This window comes from Phoxinus phoxinus (assembly GCF_949152265.1).
Source record: "Phoxinus phoxinus genome assembly, chromosome: 3".
Classification (NCBI taxonomy): Eukaryota; Metazoa; Chordata; class Actinopteri; order Cypriniformes; family Leuciscidae; genus Phoxinus; species Phoxinus phoxinus.
Window position 1 is genome coordinate 8954541 of NC_136878.1, and position 19966 is coordinate 8974506.

Below are 19966 nucleotides of genomic sequence, written 5' to 3' on the forward strand. Positions count from 1 at the left end.
ACAAAATTCTGCGGCAAATTTAAATGCTTCTTATGAGTAGTGCAGTTTCGTTCCGCTTTCATTTCGTTTGCCATTTCAAGTTGGGCAATGTTGTGCCAGGCCAGCGCGACCTCTAATAAAAATCTGGTCGCACTGGGAGGAAAAATGGTCCCAGTCTGGAGCCCTGTGTCAGTCTCGCTCCGAGTAACGTAATTTAAGTCATGAAATAAACTTAATTCTGTAAAATACGCAAAATGAACTACGCAAAAAGCATTTTGAATGTCTCCAGCACATTTCATAATTATCCAAAAGTCAAACCTAGTTGTTCACCACTCACGCATGTTATCACGTCCGTCAAAAACTTAGGCCAGCTATCGGTTGTATTATCAGACCGAAAAACATCAACAGCAGCACACTCATGGGCAACAATCACTTCACTGAATACTTGCTGGCCAAGAAATAAATTACCTTTCGATTCTCTGTTTTCAAACCACATCATTAGAATATCAAGACATCGATTTCAAATAAACACTTCCAAATGAAGCAAACATATACAATACAAAACCAAGTTTGAACCAGTGTAAGTTCTAAAATTAATTTTACACTATTGCGAACTTTCTTGAAGAAAAATAAAACTGCCATACAAATAAAATAACGCTTAAATAATGCAAACAAGTCATTGAAGAACTTTACTTATGTATAAAGAATCAAAATACATGTGACATACACATAAACATAACCATAATATTACACAACTTATATCTGCAAAAAATGACAAATGCACAAGTAGTGAACTTGAACTAAGATACGTGCTAGTCAGAATGTGTAATTCCGCATTTGTGGATGCGCTCTTTCCGTAACAACGCGCTGAAACACAGCAATTAAACCCAAAGAATTCACAGCGTTTTATTATAATAGTGTTCTCATTATAATGGTATGTCCCAATCATAGTTGTCATCCATTGCTGTTTGAGCTGCATGCGCTGACGCTAAAGATGATCACCGGCGCACTATACTACCACGTTATTACTTAAAACACATACTATATGATAACCAGATATATACAAACAATAAACAACACTACAAATTATAGGCTAGTTGCACAAAACAAAAGGCTGCGAATGCACAAGCAAACTTATAGTCATGAAGATGTAACTCCGTTTTGAATACGCTCTTCCCGTAACACACTACAGTAGCGTTTTCATTATAATTTTATGTAGCCTATATGAGAGAGTTGCGCTGCACGACACGTGTTGTACTTAACTGTATTTTCCTTTTCAAAGTGATTCAAAACTATCATGGCAAGCCGTGCAAAAAGTGTCTCAGCTGAAAGAAATAATTAATTATTTATCGGCTTTAATATATTGGCCAAAATTTCTTATTGGGTCGATAATGAGAGCATTAAAAAGGATAATATATTGGCCGATACCCTTGTGCATCCCTAGCGAACATCGTTCAACGTGTTGGTTTTTTGACAGATATTTTATGCAAGAAATAACATACACATTCTGATTCTTTCTGACATTCCGGATTTGAAAATGTTCTATTCTTGACTGGTCTTTTTTTCATAATTTTGGCAACAGATGAACTGTTAAATTATTGATCTTAAGAGGAGTCCTTGTAGTTGTCCAATTTGACGCCCAATTGAATTTTGTAATTATAAACGTGACAGGCGATTTTTATAAAATGTAGTTTGACCACTAGGCTATCTTCTCAGTTGTTTAAAATATTGAGGCAGTTATCAAAGTTCAATCATTTTTAATTTTCCAATAAAAGATAATTAATTTTTACATGATTTGTTACATTTAATTACCCTTTAGCAGATTTTGACTTGCACATCTTAACGTCTAATAGAGTGCAACAGTGCCTGGCTGCGCACTTTTTCCAGTGTTGTTGGTTTCGAAAGTATTTTTCCATTCATTTTTCCCATACTAGGAAAAAATTAAGTCTTTGGTAAAACGTTTTAAGCCATAAACCGAACCAACCAGCTACGAAGTAAATCGCAACATTACAAATTTGATTTGAAGCAAAAACGATTGGTTTTGATTTTGATTTCAAAATCAGACAAAAAGACAACATACAACACTGTGTCCTTAACAACTTTAGTGAGGGAAAGAACATCAATCCCATGAGGCATTGCGAATGAAAAATAACTCATTTTTATCAGGGCTCTTATTTTTTGTGATTTGCTTGATGCGTCTCTCTGATTGGTGGAATTTTCTTATAGCATCATGATTAATGTAGCCTAGTTTTCACAACGAATTCCGCTGTTAAACAATTATATTAAAAAATATGTTTGTAAACCCTAACAGACCACTTCAACAAAAGCATATAACACTGATTAACAACCTTGATGCTCACAACTGTCTGTCTTTTTAAGAATTATATAAGTTATTTTTAAAAATCAGTTTTCAAACCCGACTGTTGCACTCTATAGAAAATGTCAGAAATGTAACATGTACTTATTGTGGATGCCTTTAACATGGTCAAATATTTCTGGACAATGGACATTTTAGCAATAGTAAGAAATCCGTTTGCCAACTCAAATCATGTCACAGACAGCTGAGAGCCGGTTTATGAAACAGAAGTGAAATATGTAAATATAGCTCATCAGAAAGGAAACTGAAAGTTTGCTTTGTTCATTACACGCAGAAAAGTTCAAAACATTAAAAAAAACTTCAGCTCACCCGATCTTGTTCGTGGGGCAGCAGACGCACCGGAGGCAGAGAATCCAGAGACACACAGCCCGTCCCGTCATTATGAGAACTCCTGCTTACCAACCGGAAGAGCGGTCCTTGTTTTACCACCCGCCCGTGAGCTGCGGCCCGCTTCAGAGCAAGCCGAAGCTGCTGGTGGAAAATGCCTGGCCCCATAGAGCCACTGCCAGACAGATAACCCGCAACATCTGCCTGGCATTTCAGAAAGCGTTCAATGCTCTTTAGGGATGATCCACCAGGTTCGTGAAGCCCCTCCAGAGAGCGCTTTATGAGTTTGTTCCAGTCCAAGCCTGGTTTTTTGCTGGAGCTGGAGGTGCTGGAACTGCCTCCACCTCCTGCCGCCCTGGGTTTTGGGAGCGATAAACGTCCAGGGTTATCAGGGTCCTTGTATGAGTTGAGCCCCTTGTTGGACACCTTGAGTATGGAGCCATCTTTAACACTGAGCTCAAGGTGCTCCAGAACCGTCTTGCGGTCAAGCCCATGGGACATTGACACAGCATTGCAGATGCGCTCTTCGGACGGCCGCTGTTTTTGCTTTTTCACCTTCTTGATGGCTTCCAAGATCCAGGTGGTGTATAACGGGTTGGCCAGCTTCACCATGGCTGCTGTAATACTGCTGGGCCAAAGCCCAACACACTCACACAACCGCTAGGGAGCACCCAGCGGCCTCAGCCCTGGCGCTGCCTCAACGTCGTTGTCCTCCTCCTCCTCTCTCTTCTTCCAGGAGGCTATCCTTTGTCCCGGGGAGGTGTAGTAAGTCTCTCTGTGCCTGAGCAGGAGCTGTTAGTGAGGGAGCCGATCACCATAGCATAGGCTCCTTAAATCCCCCCCCCCCAACCTCGAAAAGATTCCCCTAACCCAGTGACCCTTCCTCCTGAAGGGCTGCCACACCAAAGCAAAGAGGTGAGGTATGCAACAGGCGGACACAACAGCTACTCCAAGAGAAAAAGTTGCAAGAGCCTTGGGTGTCGTCTTATTTTCCCGTCTCAAAAGCAGTCAGTAAAGTAGAATCCTCGATTCTGACGGTTAGTGTTATCCGTTTAGATGGAGCATCTTTGTTAAGAATTGTGACAGCACTTTCGGAGAGTTGCGGTTTCTTCCGTTGGGGAAACGTAAGTGTGAAAATACTGTCCAGCAGTTCGTTCCTTCCTTGTTGATCCTCCTAGCGCTGTTGGAACAAGCGGTCCTGAACAGAACTCTCACTCCAGGAAGCGACGTAGGCTGACCATCTTCCTACTGGGTATTCTTCAGAAACTCCTGCAACCTGCACACAAAAAAAAAACATGAAAAGGATCAGCATCTGAAAAGCACACAACACACATTGCAACCAAACAAAATTATTGAACACTCATCAATATTAATCATCCAGCACATAAAAAGGGCTAAAAACAGAAACAGTTTTACATAAACACACAGCCTCACTAAAGAAGGGTAAAATATGTATGCATTAAATGCACAATGACAGCAAACTAACTCCACACCACACTTCAGAAATGTTTGGGTCACACTTTATATTAGGAGTCTTTAACTACCATGTACTTATGTAACAAAAATAAATATATATTGGTACAATGTATTGTCTCTGTGTGTTATTGCAAAACACTTTTGATGCTATTGAGGTGGGATACTGTTGTTGAGGCTACTGAAAGGTGGCCTGGTTAGTTTAGTTTTAAGGGTGGGTCAACAGTGCAATTATAGAAATTAATTACAGATGTGATGACATGCACTTATACAGGTCATTTTAAATACAAGTACAACATAGAAAACATCCATGTACACAATAAGTGCATTGTATCAAATGGTTAATTGAAATGTTACCAGATAGTAGTTAAAAACACTTAATATAAAGTTCATCTGAAGGGTGCACGTTAAATTTTTAAAACCAGTTAAGCTTTGGTTAAAACAAGTTTAAGCCAATATTATCAACAATAATATAACTTTATTTTACAGTATCCCTACTACAAATGTACTTACTATAGTACTAATAACAGTAAATCATGCATAAGTACAAGCAACTAACCCTAAACAAATCGAAACCCTATAGTAAATCCAAATATTACTTAGTACGTATTTGTGTAACGTTAATTACACTGTAACAATGACACCCTAATATAAAGTGTAACCCAATAATCTAAACAAAAACAAAACACCTTGCAAAGGAGAACTGCCTAATAAACAGTTAAAACGTACACTATTTTCAATGACAGCAGATCAGTGACAAGGGCTATATTAAAAAATATGTCTTACAACCAGAGTGCCTGAAACATCCTTTTTTTTAAAGTTGTATGACTAAAAATAAAGAATCAGCACTGTTATTTTATGAACAAAATGTAAATTTTGTAATGCAATGTCTATTATTATAACTTCAAACAGACGTTGAGCAACTTCACAACACCTATGACAGATGGTCAGTCAGAAATCATCTGTAATGAGGTGCTAATCACATGTCAAACTGCAGCAGAAAGGAAAGCACGTAATAAATGTCAACACATGGCTAATAGTAAACAAAACCGAAACGGTTCTTGAACGTTGGAAAAATGTAAACAATATTACAAACGGCAGTTTGATAGTGGCTAAACAACAGTAAATATACTTTACTAAAGATTATTAAGGCATATTTTCCCATTCCAAACGATGTAAACTTTGAAGTAACGAAGCCAGTGCACTGAGCGGATGTTGTTAGCTCCAAAACACAAGCAACGTGCAGCTGAGAATAAGGACAATGTTTCCCCCATTCCTCTCAGCGCCTGAGATTTTACACCATAACAATCTGAAAAAGGACATTTTTCTAGACCTTTCCAACCTCATATTCCGTTAAGAAACATCGCGGCCTAATTGAAAACACAATGCCCGTAACCAGTGGCTACCGCGGTTAGCGCGCCTCAGCCGTTACAAAAAAGGGACGCCAAGATTCCTTCCTTCCTTCCTTTCCTCGCGCCAACGTTTGACACGGCCGCGCGCGGCCTCAATCTCTGCCTCGGATAAGCGCATGACAAAAAAATCCTCACGCGAGATGTACGACTGCTCCTCCGCGCTTCCTCCACCATTTTCTCCTCCACTTCCTTCCCCGCTTACTGTAACCTACCCTCCCCTACCCAACCGGAGAGCCTGCGGTGGCGGTGGTAGCGGAGGAGACGAGGCCCGTGAGGGAAGTAGTTAGGCCTCGGCTAGCTCCCCCCACCCTCCCCCTTCATCTCCGCGTACCCCCCGTTCCCTCTACCTTCTCCCGCTCCTTCCCTGAAAGGCAGAACCACGAGTCCAGTTCGGGCTCTCGAGCCGAGAGCATTTTGAACGCTGCGTGTAATTGTGAGCTACTCACCAGAATTTCGGCTCGAGTGGCCGAGGAGAAGGTGCCAGAAAGCGTTCGAAACACAGACAACAACAAGCCCGAAAAATGCAGCCAGAGAGCAGTGGCTCCAGAGCTGACGCCATCTTTGAGTGAAACAGGAGCTTTGCGGGTGGGGGAGGGGGGAAACAGTCGGCGCTAGGGAGCGTCTGCATCGTGCGAATCCGAGTGAGAGAGGGAGAGGCATGGGATAAGAAAGGGACTGCAGCGGGAGGAGAGAGGGGGGATACGGCTGCACACATCTGAAGGGCGAATGTCCGTTGATTCTGCGTGAAATGGAAGAAAGGGACAGATGGTAGAGCGGAAAAAAGAAAAGGCGATGTGGCACGCTTAGGGAACGTCTGAATGTTGCAGTCGCGCCTTGGCAGCGACAAAAGAAATCAAAGCGATGTAGTGTGGTTTTAATGTTAGAGGGTATTTAAAGATCAAAGACGGCCCCTCGACACCTCCCATCGGGGTTCTGCGTAGCCATTCTGCTGTTTCGTCCCCTGTTTCCAAGAGAAATCATAATTCTACAAAATAATAAATAAATAAATGCAAACGACAGCGCTTTTGACAAAGCATATGTTTTGATTTTGGGAACGGGGACGCACTATATAAACAATGCCTGTGAGAGTCACTACTAGATATGATTATGTAAATTTCCCGCAGTGCTGTATGAGCCAGTGATGACAGGTGACCTACACACACCTTTCCCTTCGGTGCTCCACGCGAGAGATGTTTCAATTTAACACCCACTCGGGAAATGTGAATCTGTTGCTTAAGTGCCATCCCTTGTCATTAATAGAATATTTATGATATGATGTAGTTGCGTTGTAATTGCAGTAATGTTTGAGCTGCGTGAATATATTAATATGATGAATAGCCTACATAATTACTATTTAGAGCATGCTCTAGATAATTTTTAAAATTCAAAAAAAGGAAAGTTAGGAAACATTATTAAGAGTTAATAATTGTTTCAGAATAATTGCAATTATGTAATGTAGGGTATTTCGTGTACGCCATATTTGTATTTAATATCACAAAATATGGATCAAAGCCACTTCTGTTTGTTTGGTGTTTAAAATATAAAACTGATATCTCTGCTTCTTTCCATTTTCTTAATGTGTAAGTAAAATTAGATAATTGTTGACACACTTTGAGACAACATAGTAGATCACCTGTAACTACATTGTGTGAATATGGCCTTTTATATGGATAACTGCAGAAACCAAATATGCTATGGTAAATCAAAGCCAAAAAGTAATCCTATAAGCTTATATGGATCAAATATAAAAATCAATGCACAACATATTCACACAATATGTATTTATGCATGGATTATTTCCTGAACAGCACCCATAGTGACTCACTGGTGTCAAGGACTCGAGACAGCCCATATGTATAGGCCTATACTTTATACTGTTGTAGTCGTTCTTGTCTTTTCGACAGCTGTCAGATACAGAGCTAGCTGGCAGGTGTTGTTTTAAAATCAGGAACTATAAAGGGAAATTAATTCAGAATTTACAAACATGGATTTGGTCAAGCTTTGTGTACAAATCAATCTTTTTTTTGTTAAGTAATGGCTCACCTGTTGGACTAAGCTTGATTAAAAAAGGGATCACATTTAAACCATTTATGGCCATTTTTTAAATCTGCAGTCTATAATAGTAAATAGATAATTGTATTATCTGCTATAGCCTACATGAGGAAGAGACCTGGCTGGCTGGTGAAGGAAGTTGAGTGTGTGATAAGTCTTTAACTTCTCAAATAGAACCAGTTATTTAAACGAACTGCAGTTATGAAGAGACTTAAATGTATTCAATGTTTTGAATAATATGATGCCACTGATGTTATAAACTAGTAATCACACATAGTAAACCACTGTGATGCTGTACACACAATGTCTAATTTTTCATTCAAAACACTTGCGGAAATAAATAAAATACATCTAAATTGTTTAATTTATGATTCATTTGTGCCAGCATGACTCAAGAGTTACTCACCCAAAGCACTATTATTGCTGTAGTTTACCTCAGTATTTGTTAACTTTTATTACACGTTGGGTTTCTTTCTGGGCTATGTTTAAAATTTTCTTAATAATATGAAGTATTAAAATACCAAACTAATATTTCTCCAATTGTTCATATTAAAGAGATGCCTTGCACCTTTAAAGTAAAAATGCTGATATTCCTTTACATGATGAATGTCAAATGAAACGAATCCTCTGTTTTGTGAAGTCCTCCTAATATTTGAATTTAAGCTGCATGGTGAAAGTGTGAAAACAGCATCATGTCAACCTTCTCAATGCATGAGGGGGTTGTCCTGTTTTTGAGTGCTACCAGCACTGTCACTATAGAAACACACACATATAAAAATAAATAAAGCCGTACTATGAGGAGGTAGCAATGGCATCTGATAGACTTTCATAACACTATGTGGGCGAGCTGTAGTTGCCCTGCAGCACAGACTTCATCAAATAAAGATCATCACAGTTTAATTAAAACATTCAGTTTAACTGTGGGGTCATTCCCTCTTTGGTAAACACAAAGTGTTAACAAGGATCAAAGCATGTTTAATTGGCAAAGAAGAACAAGCATTACATTTAAAATGAAAGAGCTGACCTTACATGTGAGCGAATTCATATGTTTAGAGAAGAAGATCTTCATTTTGGGGTCATCTGATTGTTAGGCTCCACAGACCAACTGCAAGCATAATTCAGGTTAGAAAAGCTTCCTCTGACCTATGCCAGTGTTTACTTGAGCTTTTAAAAGGCCCATACTCTTCTGTCAAACATTGGTTTCTCTAATGTGGCGTTGTGACTGGTGAATGTAGGTTGTAAGGGCAATCTTTGTACTATCATCATTGTGCTTTTGAGCAAGACTCTTAACCTGGGGGGAATATCCCTGTAACTTAAGATGAGATGCAGAGCATATATGTGCCATTGTATAAGTTGTGGAAATAAATTCCACCAGAAACATTCTATTCTATTCTACTCTATACTCTACTCTACTCTACACTACTCTACACTACTCTACTCTACTCTACTCTACTCTACTCTACTCTACTCTACTCTACTCTACTCTACACTACTCTACTCTACTCTATTCTATTCTACTCTACTCTACTCTACTCTACTCTACTCTACTCTACTCTTTTCTATTCTACTCTACTCTACTCTACTCTACTCTATTCTACTCTACTCTACTCTACACTACTCTACACTACTCTACTCTACTCTACTCTACTCTACTCTACTCTACACTACTCTACTCTATTCTACTCTACTCTACTCTACTCTACTCTACTCTACTCTACTCTACTCTACTCTATTCTACTCTACTCTACTCTACTCTACTCTACTCTATTCTACTCTACTCTACTCTACACTACTCTACACTACTCTACTCTACTCTACTCTACTCTATTCTATTCTATTCTACTCTACTCTACACTACTCTACACTACTCTACTCTACTCTACTCTACTCTACTCTACTCTACTCTACACTACTCTACTCTATTCTACTCTACTCTACTCTACTCTACTCTTTTCTATTCTACTCTACTCTACTCTACTCTACTCTATTCTATTCTACTCTACTCTATTCTATTCTATTCTATTCTACTCTACTCTACTCTACTCTATTCTACTCTATTCCACTCTACATTACTCTACTCTACTCTACTCTTTTATATTCTACTCTACTCTACTCTATTCTACTCTATTCTACTCTACTCTACTCTATTCTATTCTATATTCTATTCTATTCTATTCTATTCTATTCTATTCTATTCTATTCTATTCTATTCTATAGCATTTTTGCTAAGTTCGCCCAAAAATGAGAATTCTGCCATAATTATCACCCACATGTTATTCCAAACCTAGCTGATGACTTTCTTTAGTATTCAAAACACAAAATAACATACTTGGAAGAATGTCGGGGCCCAAATAACATTTAAATTCCATTGACTTTCATTACATGGACAACAACACTGAGACTTTTTCAGTAGAATAAATAGAACACAGTGACCCTTAAAATGCCATGAACCATTTTTTGCATCCCCAAAGAACATTTCAGTGAAAAGTTATTAAAATAACTAATTGTTTTCTTGGTGCGAAGAACATTTCAATGATCTAAAGATTGTTTTCTCCACTATAAAGAACCTTTTGTGCAATGGAAAGGTTCCATGGATGCTAAAGGTTCTTCGTGGAACCATCAATACCAATAAAGACCATTTATTTTTAAGAGCGCAAAAAGTATTTAGACATTTAAACCACACTTAAATTTAATGCAACGCAGTAAGTAACAAAACACCCCAATAAGTGGCACCTGTGAACTTGAACTAGAACCTCAAAATCCACTTCACCGTTCTGAGCCTTTTTTGCAAGTACTTTTAACCATTTGGTCTAATAGGTGTGTGAAGTCTTTTTACCCAAAGTTCACGCTGAGTAACAGGTGTAGTTCATCACATTAACTATGATCATGTTCCACCAACATCTGATAGACAGTAGCTATTGTCGTATAATTTAAAACTCTGCAAACCTCTTTTTTGCTTGAGAAATATCCTTTTTTGCCTTTTTCAAAATAAAAATCCCTTGCTTTGATGATTTAATCCAATGACATTTAGTGTCCATGTACTTCTTGAAGCCTTCGTAACTAACAAATCTGGGTATTTCAAGTGTTTTCTCACAAGTCACAACTTAAGTCACGTTTACAGTGGGCCAGATATTGGCTTTGAAGAAAAAGAGACACTTTTGAAGGGGGTTGGGGTGGATGATGACAGTCATGTCCACCACAGACATCCTTGGAACTAGTCATTATAGCTTTTTGTCCGTGTGAACCAGCAGGCTTCCTGCTGAGGCTGGCTCATGGCCAACTCTCAAAACCCAACTCCAGTCCCAAACCACTGCTCTTTATTTCTCCATAACACACGCGAACCCCTCCCATCCTGGAGCAGATTGAGGCCTATACAACGGAAATTTCCAGGCATATGTAACTGAGAGTCCAGGCTCCCCACCCACTTGAAATAATCTATCTGTTGGTTCTCACTTTAAAGTCAAAAGGAATTCAAAACTAACCATATTTATACGCTGGAGGTCACACTGTGCATGATTCATCAGTGCGATTGATTCCAAAGTTTGTTTTTGTAATCTTGTAGGCCTTTTTATTTTGGCTGACATCACTGACAAAATTATTTTAACTAACAGCCAAATAGCTTCTAAATCGTCCAATTAGTTAAACATAATTTTAACATGAATTAAATAACAGTATAACCGCAATAATAATAAATAATATATTTACCACTAGGAAGTGTTGAGATGCTGAAGCTGAACTTGCATCCATGTCTTAGACACCATCTTGGCTTCCAAAAGGCAGAAGCTAACAGAAATATGGCCATATATTCCATTCAGTAAGAAATATGTTACATTATGAAGGTTAAACGTGGACATTTACCTCCAATCTGTCCATTTAAAACTATAGTGCTCTTGAAACTGAAGTCTGGCCTGTTTGAGAGACCCAATCCTCCTCCACCTCACTTTCAACTCAATTGAAACACCTCTACCTCATCCAATCCACTATGGACGTTTTTCATCCTAAAGCCTCTAAGCAGAGAGCAACTTCAGCAAGATCTCTCTGACACTATACTTTAGTTCTGTTTTTCCTTCTCGATCCCTCAAGTGCACCGAAGAGCACTCCTCGTTCAAGTAGGAGTGTACTTCTGCCGGTCTGTAGGACCGGTGTTTGTGTCTGCTTGTGAAGAAACGATTGAAAATCTGGATGTGAAATACACAGTGATTTTAAAGGGATAGTTCACCCAAAAATGACTATTTTGTTATCATTTACTCACCCTCCAGTTGTTCCGAACTTGTATGAGTTTCTTTCATATGTTGGACACAAAAGAAAATATTTTAAAAAATGTATGTAATCAAACAGCTGAGGGTAACCATTGGAATATGGTAACCATTTAGAACCATAGTTCCTATGGAACTATATTCCATAGTAGGAAAAAAAATACTATGGCAGTCAAGGGCTACCGTCAACTGTCTGGTTACCAACATTCTCTAAAATGTTGTGTTAAACAGAAGAACAAACTCATACAAGCTTGGAACAACTTGAGTGTGAGTAAATCATGACAAAATTTAATTTTTGGGGGGAACTATCCCTTTAAAAGAAAATATACAGTGTTGTGTTTTAAATTCTACATAAAATTGTGTTCCCAGCTTATATTTTGCTTTTGTAATGTCACATATTTCAAAATAAAAAGTTCTTTAATGAAAAAATTATGATATAAGGTGATTTTTTTTTAGGTGAATTGAGACTTCAATGCTATACTCCCCTTCTGAAACACTGCCAGGATATGTTGTCACTTGCCCTATTGGCGATTTCAACTGAAAATAAAAGAAGCAAAGCAAGTTATGCCTTACTGTGTCATATTTGATATGACAATTTCTACGGCCTCTTAATTGTCCGTCCGTCCGTGTCTGTCTGTCTGTCTGTCTGTCTGACTGTCTGTCTGTCTGTCTGTCTGTCTGTCTGTCTGTCTGTCTGTCTATCTATCTGTCTATCTATCTATCTATCTATCTATCTATCTATCTATCTATCTATCTATCTATCTATCTATCTATCTATCTATCTATCTATCTATCTATCTATCTATCTATCTATCTACTTCTACTTCTGTGTCTGTCTGTCTATCTGTCTATCATCCATCCATCCATCCATCCATCCATCCATCCATCCATCCATCCATCATCATCTTCTACTTCCTACATTTAGTTTCACATTGCAGTTATTCTTCATCCTGTTATTGGAATTCAAATTTAGGAACTGGAATTTCAAAAGCATTCCCAATTCAACCCAGAAATCATAGGCAAAATCATAAAATGAGTTGATCATCAAAGCAAGTCTTTTTTTCTCCAGTCATTGTGGAGTAGCCTATTCGCAAAGGGCCAATATCTCAAATTACAAAGACCAGTCAGAGCAAAGAAACAAAGTCATGGAGCATTTGGTCCCCTGGCAGCCCACCGTCTGAAAAAGAAAAACTCTTTCCAAAAAGTTCTTTATACTCAAAGTTTGTTAGTTTGCATTATAATTACAATAGGTGGATGGAAACAGAGACATAAACTACATGCTCTTCTTCACGTGGTCATGTGACACAGTCCATAGCTGGAGTATCGTGTATATTTACAGGGCAGGATACAATGCAGACAACAATGCAACCTAAGACCTTCCTGAATTCCTGCAGGGGCTGTTGGCGGGTTTTTCTTCTTTTGAGCCTAGCAGACAATGTATGCCTCTCTCATTCTCACTCTTCCTCCTCCCTCTCTCCTGTTGGCAGTGAGTGGAGGACGCCCTCTCCTACTCTCACCCCAGTAGCGCACACCCCTCAGGCCTCCAGAGTTGGAGCTCTTACTATACGTTTCCCTGTAGAGCTCATCAGCGTGCATCTGTCTTTTGTTTTACAGTGACAATTGATGGTGATTCTGACTTCTGAAGTCACGTAATGCCAGACTATATCCTCGAAACACAGGTCAAAACTTTATGCACTTCACCTTGAATGTGAAACGAGTTCATGTCATTATTGATTTAGTGTGTAATTTCAAAGCCATGCATGTCAGGTTTATTCAATTAACCTTTCATGCTATTTTGTTGAAAGTCAAAATTAAAAACAGAATAGATGTTTACTTTCTTAAAAGATGTTTGTGAATGATTCATCAGTGCAAAGACATTACTTTTTTTTTTTTTTAATTACACTTTTTTTTATCCCCCTCTTATTTTTTTTAATCAAATGCCTCCCGAATTGAAAATATAAATGGGCTTATATATTATAAAATATAATGTTTAAATGTATTTTTCATAAAATTGCACTTTACAACAAGGTTCCAATTGTTAGTCAACATTATTAATAAATCATATACTCATCATATTAATCAACAATATGCTATTTCAGACTTTTTCTGTCTGGTGGACAATAAAAAAAAAAAAGGGGGGGGGGGGGGATCCCGTATATTTACATTGAAGGAGCATATAGGCCAAAGACTTTGCGGTGTGATGTTATGACTTGGGCCAGCAAGCATTCAACTAGCCACCATCAAGAACACCCAACGGCATAGCAACACCCTGGAAACCATCCACAAACTAAAACCACGTCTGTGACTTTTACAAGGGTACACATGACTCACATTTATTTATTTAAAACTCTGATTTTAATGATTTGTGTTTTGGATCTATTTTGAAAGGGTTTTTCCTTCAGGACAAACTTAACTTGATTTGTTTAGATCATTCTGCATTTTATGTAGTTTAAGTGTAGCAGTCAGATTCATGTTACCCCCAATACTGCTCATTACATCAGCTCTGGCACTCTGATATAAGAGCCTGCCAGTCTAATGAGACTAATCGCTATGAAATTGAAGTTAAGAGTCAGTGAAAAGTGTCTTTAATTCAATAGTACAAATCCAAATATGATTATCTCCTGACAGAAATAGCTGAAATGCATTACTACGGCTGGCTGATTGTAGTTATTTATCATTCATGGTCTGTGAGTAAACAAAAAAGCTGTAAAATACAAGGGCAATGTCTCAAATGAAATAAAATCAGCTTCGACAGTACATGGAAAATGAATTACTGTTATTGGATTATGTCCGGTTTCCAGGACACACAGAGACAGCTTTCCTGCTCTCTGAACTGTCTTGATAAATTGTCATTTAACATTGCATTTTTTTTATTCATACACAGATATTTAATTTACACAACAACATCTCCCTCTAATAATGCCGTCATTCTTGTCACAATGGAATATTTTCATTGCAGTCTGTGGGCGGCTGCTCTGGCTTATGTTTTGATGGTTAATCTTCAGATCTCCTCACAGCACAGACCCTCTGGCCCGGGACAGCGTGACCCCTGACCTCTGGCGATCACTAATCTAATACATCAGTCTGCCTCTGCCCATCGCAAGCTGGGCCACAACTCATGACATCACTGCTTAACCCTGGTTAATTTACTCAGTGTGTGCCCAACTAATTCTACTGTAATCAGATACACTTTTAAAGTTCTGTCAAAACCAAAAAAAAAAAAACTCAAATACTTTTAAATGATCTCATTACACAGGCTTCTGGAATATAATCTAAACCAATAAACCAGATACATAAGGTTTCTTAAAAGGAATCTAATCTAAGTTAATCTAAATTAACAGCATTTGTGTTGATTTCCACAAAAATAATTCTGACTTGTCTCTTGATTTCTTAAAAAAAAAAAAAAAAAAACATTAAAAGAAAGCAAAAATCAGGGAGGAACTTACAACGGAAGTAAATGGGGATATACAGGAATGCGAAGCTTATCATTATAAAAGCACTTGTATTAATTATTCTATTATAATGTGTGTAATGTATATTTTGTCCAATTTTGTCTCGTCCGTTGGTTATCACTGTCAATCATCGCAATTTCCGATTCAATCACACATTTAAATACGGTTCTCAATACAGAAACTTTGCAGTGTACCAAAAAGTTTAGAAAACTAAACTTGTAAACGGGAATGCGTTTCCCTCGTCTACTTGTGATCCGATCAAACAAAACGCATATGTGTAAACAGGGTCACTGACACAGGGGCACCTCTGATAGGCTATTGCGTTCAAGGGGTTTTTCTATTTTTGGGGTAATCAACATTATGCCATGTTGTCAGTTGAACTTAAAGGGATAGTTCACATTTTTTTTTTTTGTAATTCTGTCATTAATTACTCAACCTCATGTCGTACGGGTGTAAGACTTTCTTCCCTTTTTGATGAAATTTGAGAGCTTTCTGCATCTCCATTCACAGATAGGCAACTACCACTTTCCCACTTCAAAAAGTTCATAAAGAGATTGTAAAAATATCCATATGAATTGAGTGGTTTAGTCCATTTGCTTTATATGATGAACAGATTTAATTTATGCTTTTAATCACATTGATCAGTGAACATAAACAAAAGCTCAACCGAACATGCTTGAGACGTGGGAACAAACCTCGTTGGTTCTTGCAGAAGCTCAAACATGCAGCGTAACACAAGAATGAACCTCATTGGTTCTCACACGTCAAGCGAACATGCTTGAGCTTCCGTTTATCATAACTGATGTGTGAGTTGATGAATGTTTATATGTGAATAAAAGCCTAAATTGAATCTGTTCATCATATAAAGTGATTGATTTCTTCAGAAAATTTGGACTGAACTGCTCAATTCATATGGATTAGTTTTACGACCACTATGAACGTTTTGAAGCTGGAAAGTAGTAGTTGTGCTGTCAATGGAGGGTCAGAAGATTTCATCAAAAAAGATCTTCATTTGTGTTCCGAAGATGAACGAAAGTAATTAATAACAAAATTGGAATTTTTTGGGAGAATTAACCCTTTAAATTGTGAGGAACCCAGACTAATTCTGTCATTATTAACTTAGCTTTGTATAAAAAAATAAACATATTAAAAATTAACTTGTTTACTCATTACTCTAAAAAAAAGAACGTAATCTGCTCATAGAAACCCGCAGTGCAAAATCATCTACAACATTTCCAGGTTTGTCCGCTTTCTACCATGTCAAACTCCCTCCCAAAAAACATGAAGTGTAGGCAACAGGCACGCACTGCACCAGCAAACAAAACTACTCATCCGGAGACATCGTTTGCAGCAGCTGTAGAGCTCGCACAGTTCTTACATTGTCATCTTTCAGCAGCAGACAGAGTGTGCTGAGGACTCAACAGTTCATTAATAATGGAGCAGCAGGCATGGCTTCCACATCGCTCTACTGAAGTCCGTCCCAATGGAGATGCGGCGGGCACATCCTCCTCACGTCTCAGATACTCGCTCACAGGCCAAGGAATATGACTTGACGTAAAGAGAGCACATTTCAAAGAGATAAACAGCAAAGACTGGCAGCCCTGCTGTTTGGATCCTTTGGGCTGCTGGGAAACTAATGATCCGTGATCTGGGCTGCAAACACTAACTTTGTAGAGGTTCATTTCCAAAGTAGGGGTGCTCGATCACCTAGAGATTTGCTCAGATGTGTCTCTTGCTGTAGCACCGCTGTGGCTTCTAGGAAGACTTTTGACCCCAACTGAGGAGTTTCGGTTCCAGAGCAAAAACTAATAAGTAGCCTACTTTAAAAAATGTGTCCTGTTTTGTCTCGTCGGTTGGTTATCACTGTCAATCATCCCAATTTCCGATTAAATCGTGCATTTAAATATGGTTGCCAATACAGAAACTTTGCAGTGTGTTTACCTCGTCTACTTGTGACCTGATCGAGCAAAACGCACACCAGGTGTAGACAGGGCAACTGACAACAAGCACCTCTGATAGGCTATTGCGTTCACACGCTCAACAGATATAATTGTGATTGGCTACAATTATCAATGCTTGAATGCTGTAAAAAGAAACGTACAGAGGAGTGGACCTGAAAACAGTGTAAAGGTAAAAAAAAACGCATCAGGTAAATGTGAAATATAAGTCAAGAAATACTCTATACAAGTACGCAAACATTCATATTTTGCTAATGCTTTGCAAGTGGTACATATTTAATAAGCATGTTTTCTTGCTTTACTGTGGCGATAGTCTCAAATGACACACAGTCCGTGCACTAACCGTCATCAAAACCATATCGATCAAAAGTGATGCATATTTCCTAAGTAAGAGCACGGTTTTCTTATCAGTCCATCTGCAAACAAAGGGTTTGAGTTAATACAGGGAGAACTTTGAGAATTGAGAAAATAATCCCATTTGGAAAGATATTCAGAAATATGTTTAAGACTGCCATGCCATGAAGTTCATCTAAAAATGTATCGCCCTCATGTTGTTCCAAACCTGTATGACTATTTATTTGGAAAAATTAATCAGGTTTTTATTAATTTTTTTTGTCCAATGGTAGTCAATTGGGTTCAGGCTGCAAAGAGTTGAAACCCCCTCATGGGCAGTATACTTATAGACAGTGATATTAAACTGGATAGTTATCTGTTGATGTAATGGACAATAACCAATATCATTTTTTTACACAAAATTTGTGCAAAAGATATTTAAATAAAATGTACTCAAAATAACAGGCATAAATTATATCACATCAATAGTTTTAAATACTAGGCATCAACTAAATGAAAGTAGTAGGCATACTATTACTTCGTCCAACTAATTTGATAATCAGAGAGTTTCTTGTTAGTTAATAGTAGTTACTATAATGTTAGTAGTGCGCTACTCATTTGTTACTGTGTTGTTAAAGTGTTAAAACGGCTCAAGATTGGCAGCCCTTTGGATCCTTTGGGCTGCTGGGAAACAAATGATCCGTGATCTGGGCTGCAAACACTTTGTAGAGGTTCATTTCCAACGGTTTTTTTTTTTTTTTACAGTCTATGGCTCAAACCACGACAGCAGCAGAACTGAAATAGAAAAGTGTAAACCATACGCAAATCCCTCTATATACTATAGCGCCCCTTGTGACAACACTGAGTGATATGAACGCTGAATGGAAAGTGACAGTTATGTGCGATGGAACAGACTAGAAACAGACTTTACTCATTGTGAATAATTCAGCGAGGCAGCAGATGACACTTGGAAAACGTAAACACTCAGCCCACCAGCTCAAACGTTTGACCTCAGACCACTTTAATCTAATCGTGGTATGAGACACTCATAATCAATTTTGCATGAGTCTTTCTGTTAAGGATCTAGTTAAAGCATCACTCTGGATGGAATAGATGATAGGCGATAAGGGATCTGAAATGTATGCATTATTAACAAATAAAGGAAGACAGGCGCTCAACGCTTAGCGCGGGCGTAGGCGAGAAAATAATGGGGCAGAACAAAGTGGAGAGTTCTGAAGCTCAATGAGATGAACTCTCTCTAGTCTCTCTCTCCAGCTGTCGGCTAGTACGTTGTCTCGGGGGGTTGCCACGGTGACAAGAGGCCACATGTCTTAAAGGGCCTCAATTTGGTCAAAGGACCCCATTGTTCTGGTGCTAAGCTGCCTTCCCTGGGCCTGCAGGATGGGGGAGAGGGGTTTCCCTCCTTCACACGCCACGAAAAAAAAAAAAAAAAAAACACTTAGCACAATCATTTTAACCCCAACACTGGCACGCACACACGCAAACAACACATCACCACCAGCACTACTATCACAAGTGCTTAACGTCAGACGTTCAAGGGTACATGTTAACCCTGAAGGTCAAAAATAGCACATAATAAATACAATAACCCTAATGTCCTAATTAAACTAAAGCCTAATCCTGGCTTAATCTAAGCCCTGTCTGTGAAACCAGGCCGAAATGTCTAATCACTATCAATCAACTGATTTGTTGTAGTCGCAAAGCAGGAAATAATAAATCTAACTCATGGTTTGGACATTGTAAACTCGTGTAATGTGAATGTAGTTATTCTAAAATTTCGGGAAAAGTAATACTCTGTGATCATGCATTCTCAAAAAAAAAAAATAACGTTTTTATCCTGTGTAAAATACAATTTGAGTGAATGGCCTGTGCGAGGATGTCATAGCCTTACTTATTACCTCCACTAGATGGCAATGTTCTATTACTACAAGAAAACTGCCTGGCCAGACCCAATATAAATTGCCATTTTAAGACCTCAAACTAAATAATAAAACAATTCTTAAGCTGCATTGGAAGCACGATTTGCGATAAGCTATTGATCACGCACAGCAAAGGTGTAAAGTCCATGTTCAAATAATGCCTCTGGATCTCTGAAACTGGAGACTGGCTACAGGACATAAATATTTAAACGCTGTTGCAGTGCTATTTCGACTACAGCAGCACTGCTGAGGATTGATTCACATAAAACATAATGTGAGTCTTAGTAAACAAACACAGCTGAATCAAAGCTATGAATCAATGGCTAGAGTAATTATTTCCACGGTGTACCGAGTTTTGTGGGAAACTGAAAACGTAAATATAACTGTTGTAAATAAATAATTCTATT

At 38.3% G+C, this 19966-nt stretch overlaps 1 protein-coding gene across 3 annotated transcripts in view; it reads right to left on the reverse strand.

Annotated features, from left to right (window-relative positions):
- kat6a (K(lysine) acetyltransferase 6A) overlaps positions 1-6733 on the reverse strand; it is a 43480-nt gene extending 36747 nt beyond the window's left edge. For 2 of the 3 annotated variants that reach the window (XM_079607506.1, XM_079607504.1), the window contains exons 1-2: positions 6015-6733; positions 2666-3959 (exon numbers count right to left, since the gene is read on the reverse strand). In XM_079607506.1, the coding sequence (XP_079463632.1) occupies positions 2666-3295 (630 nt within the window). In that variant the 5' untranslated portion in view covers positions 3296-3959; positions 6015-6733. Of the gene's footprint in view, positions 1-2665; positions 3960-5703; positions 5765-6014 lie in introns of those variants that run through there. The other variant, XM_079607505.1, reaches the window with a different exon arrangement.
- Between the last annotated feature and the right edge of the window lie 13233 nt (positions 6734-19966).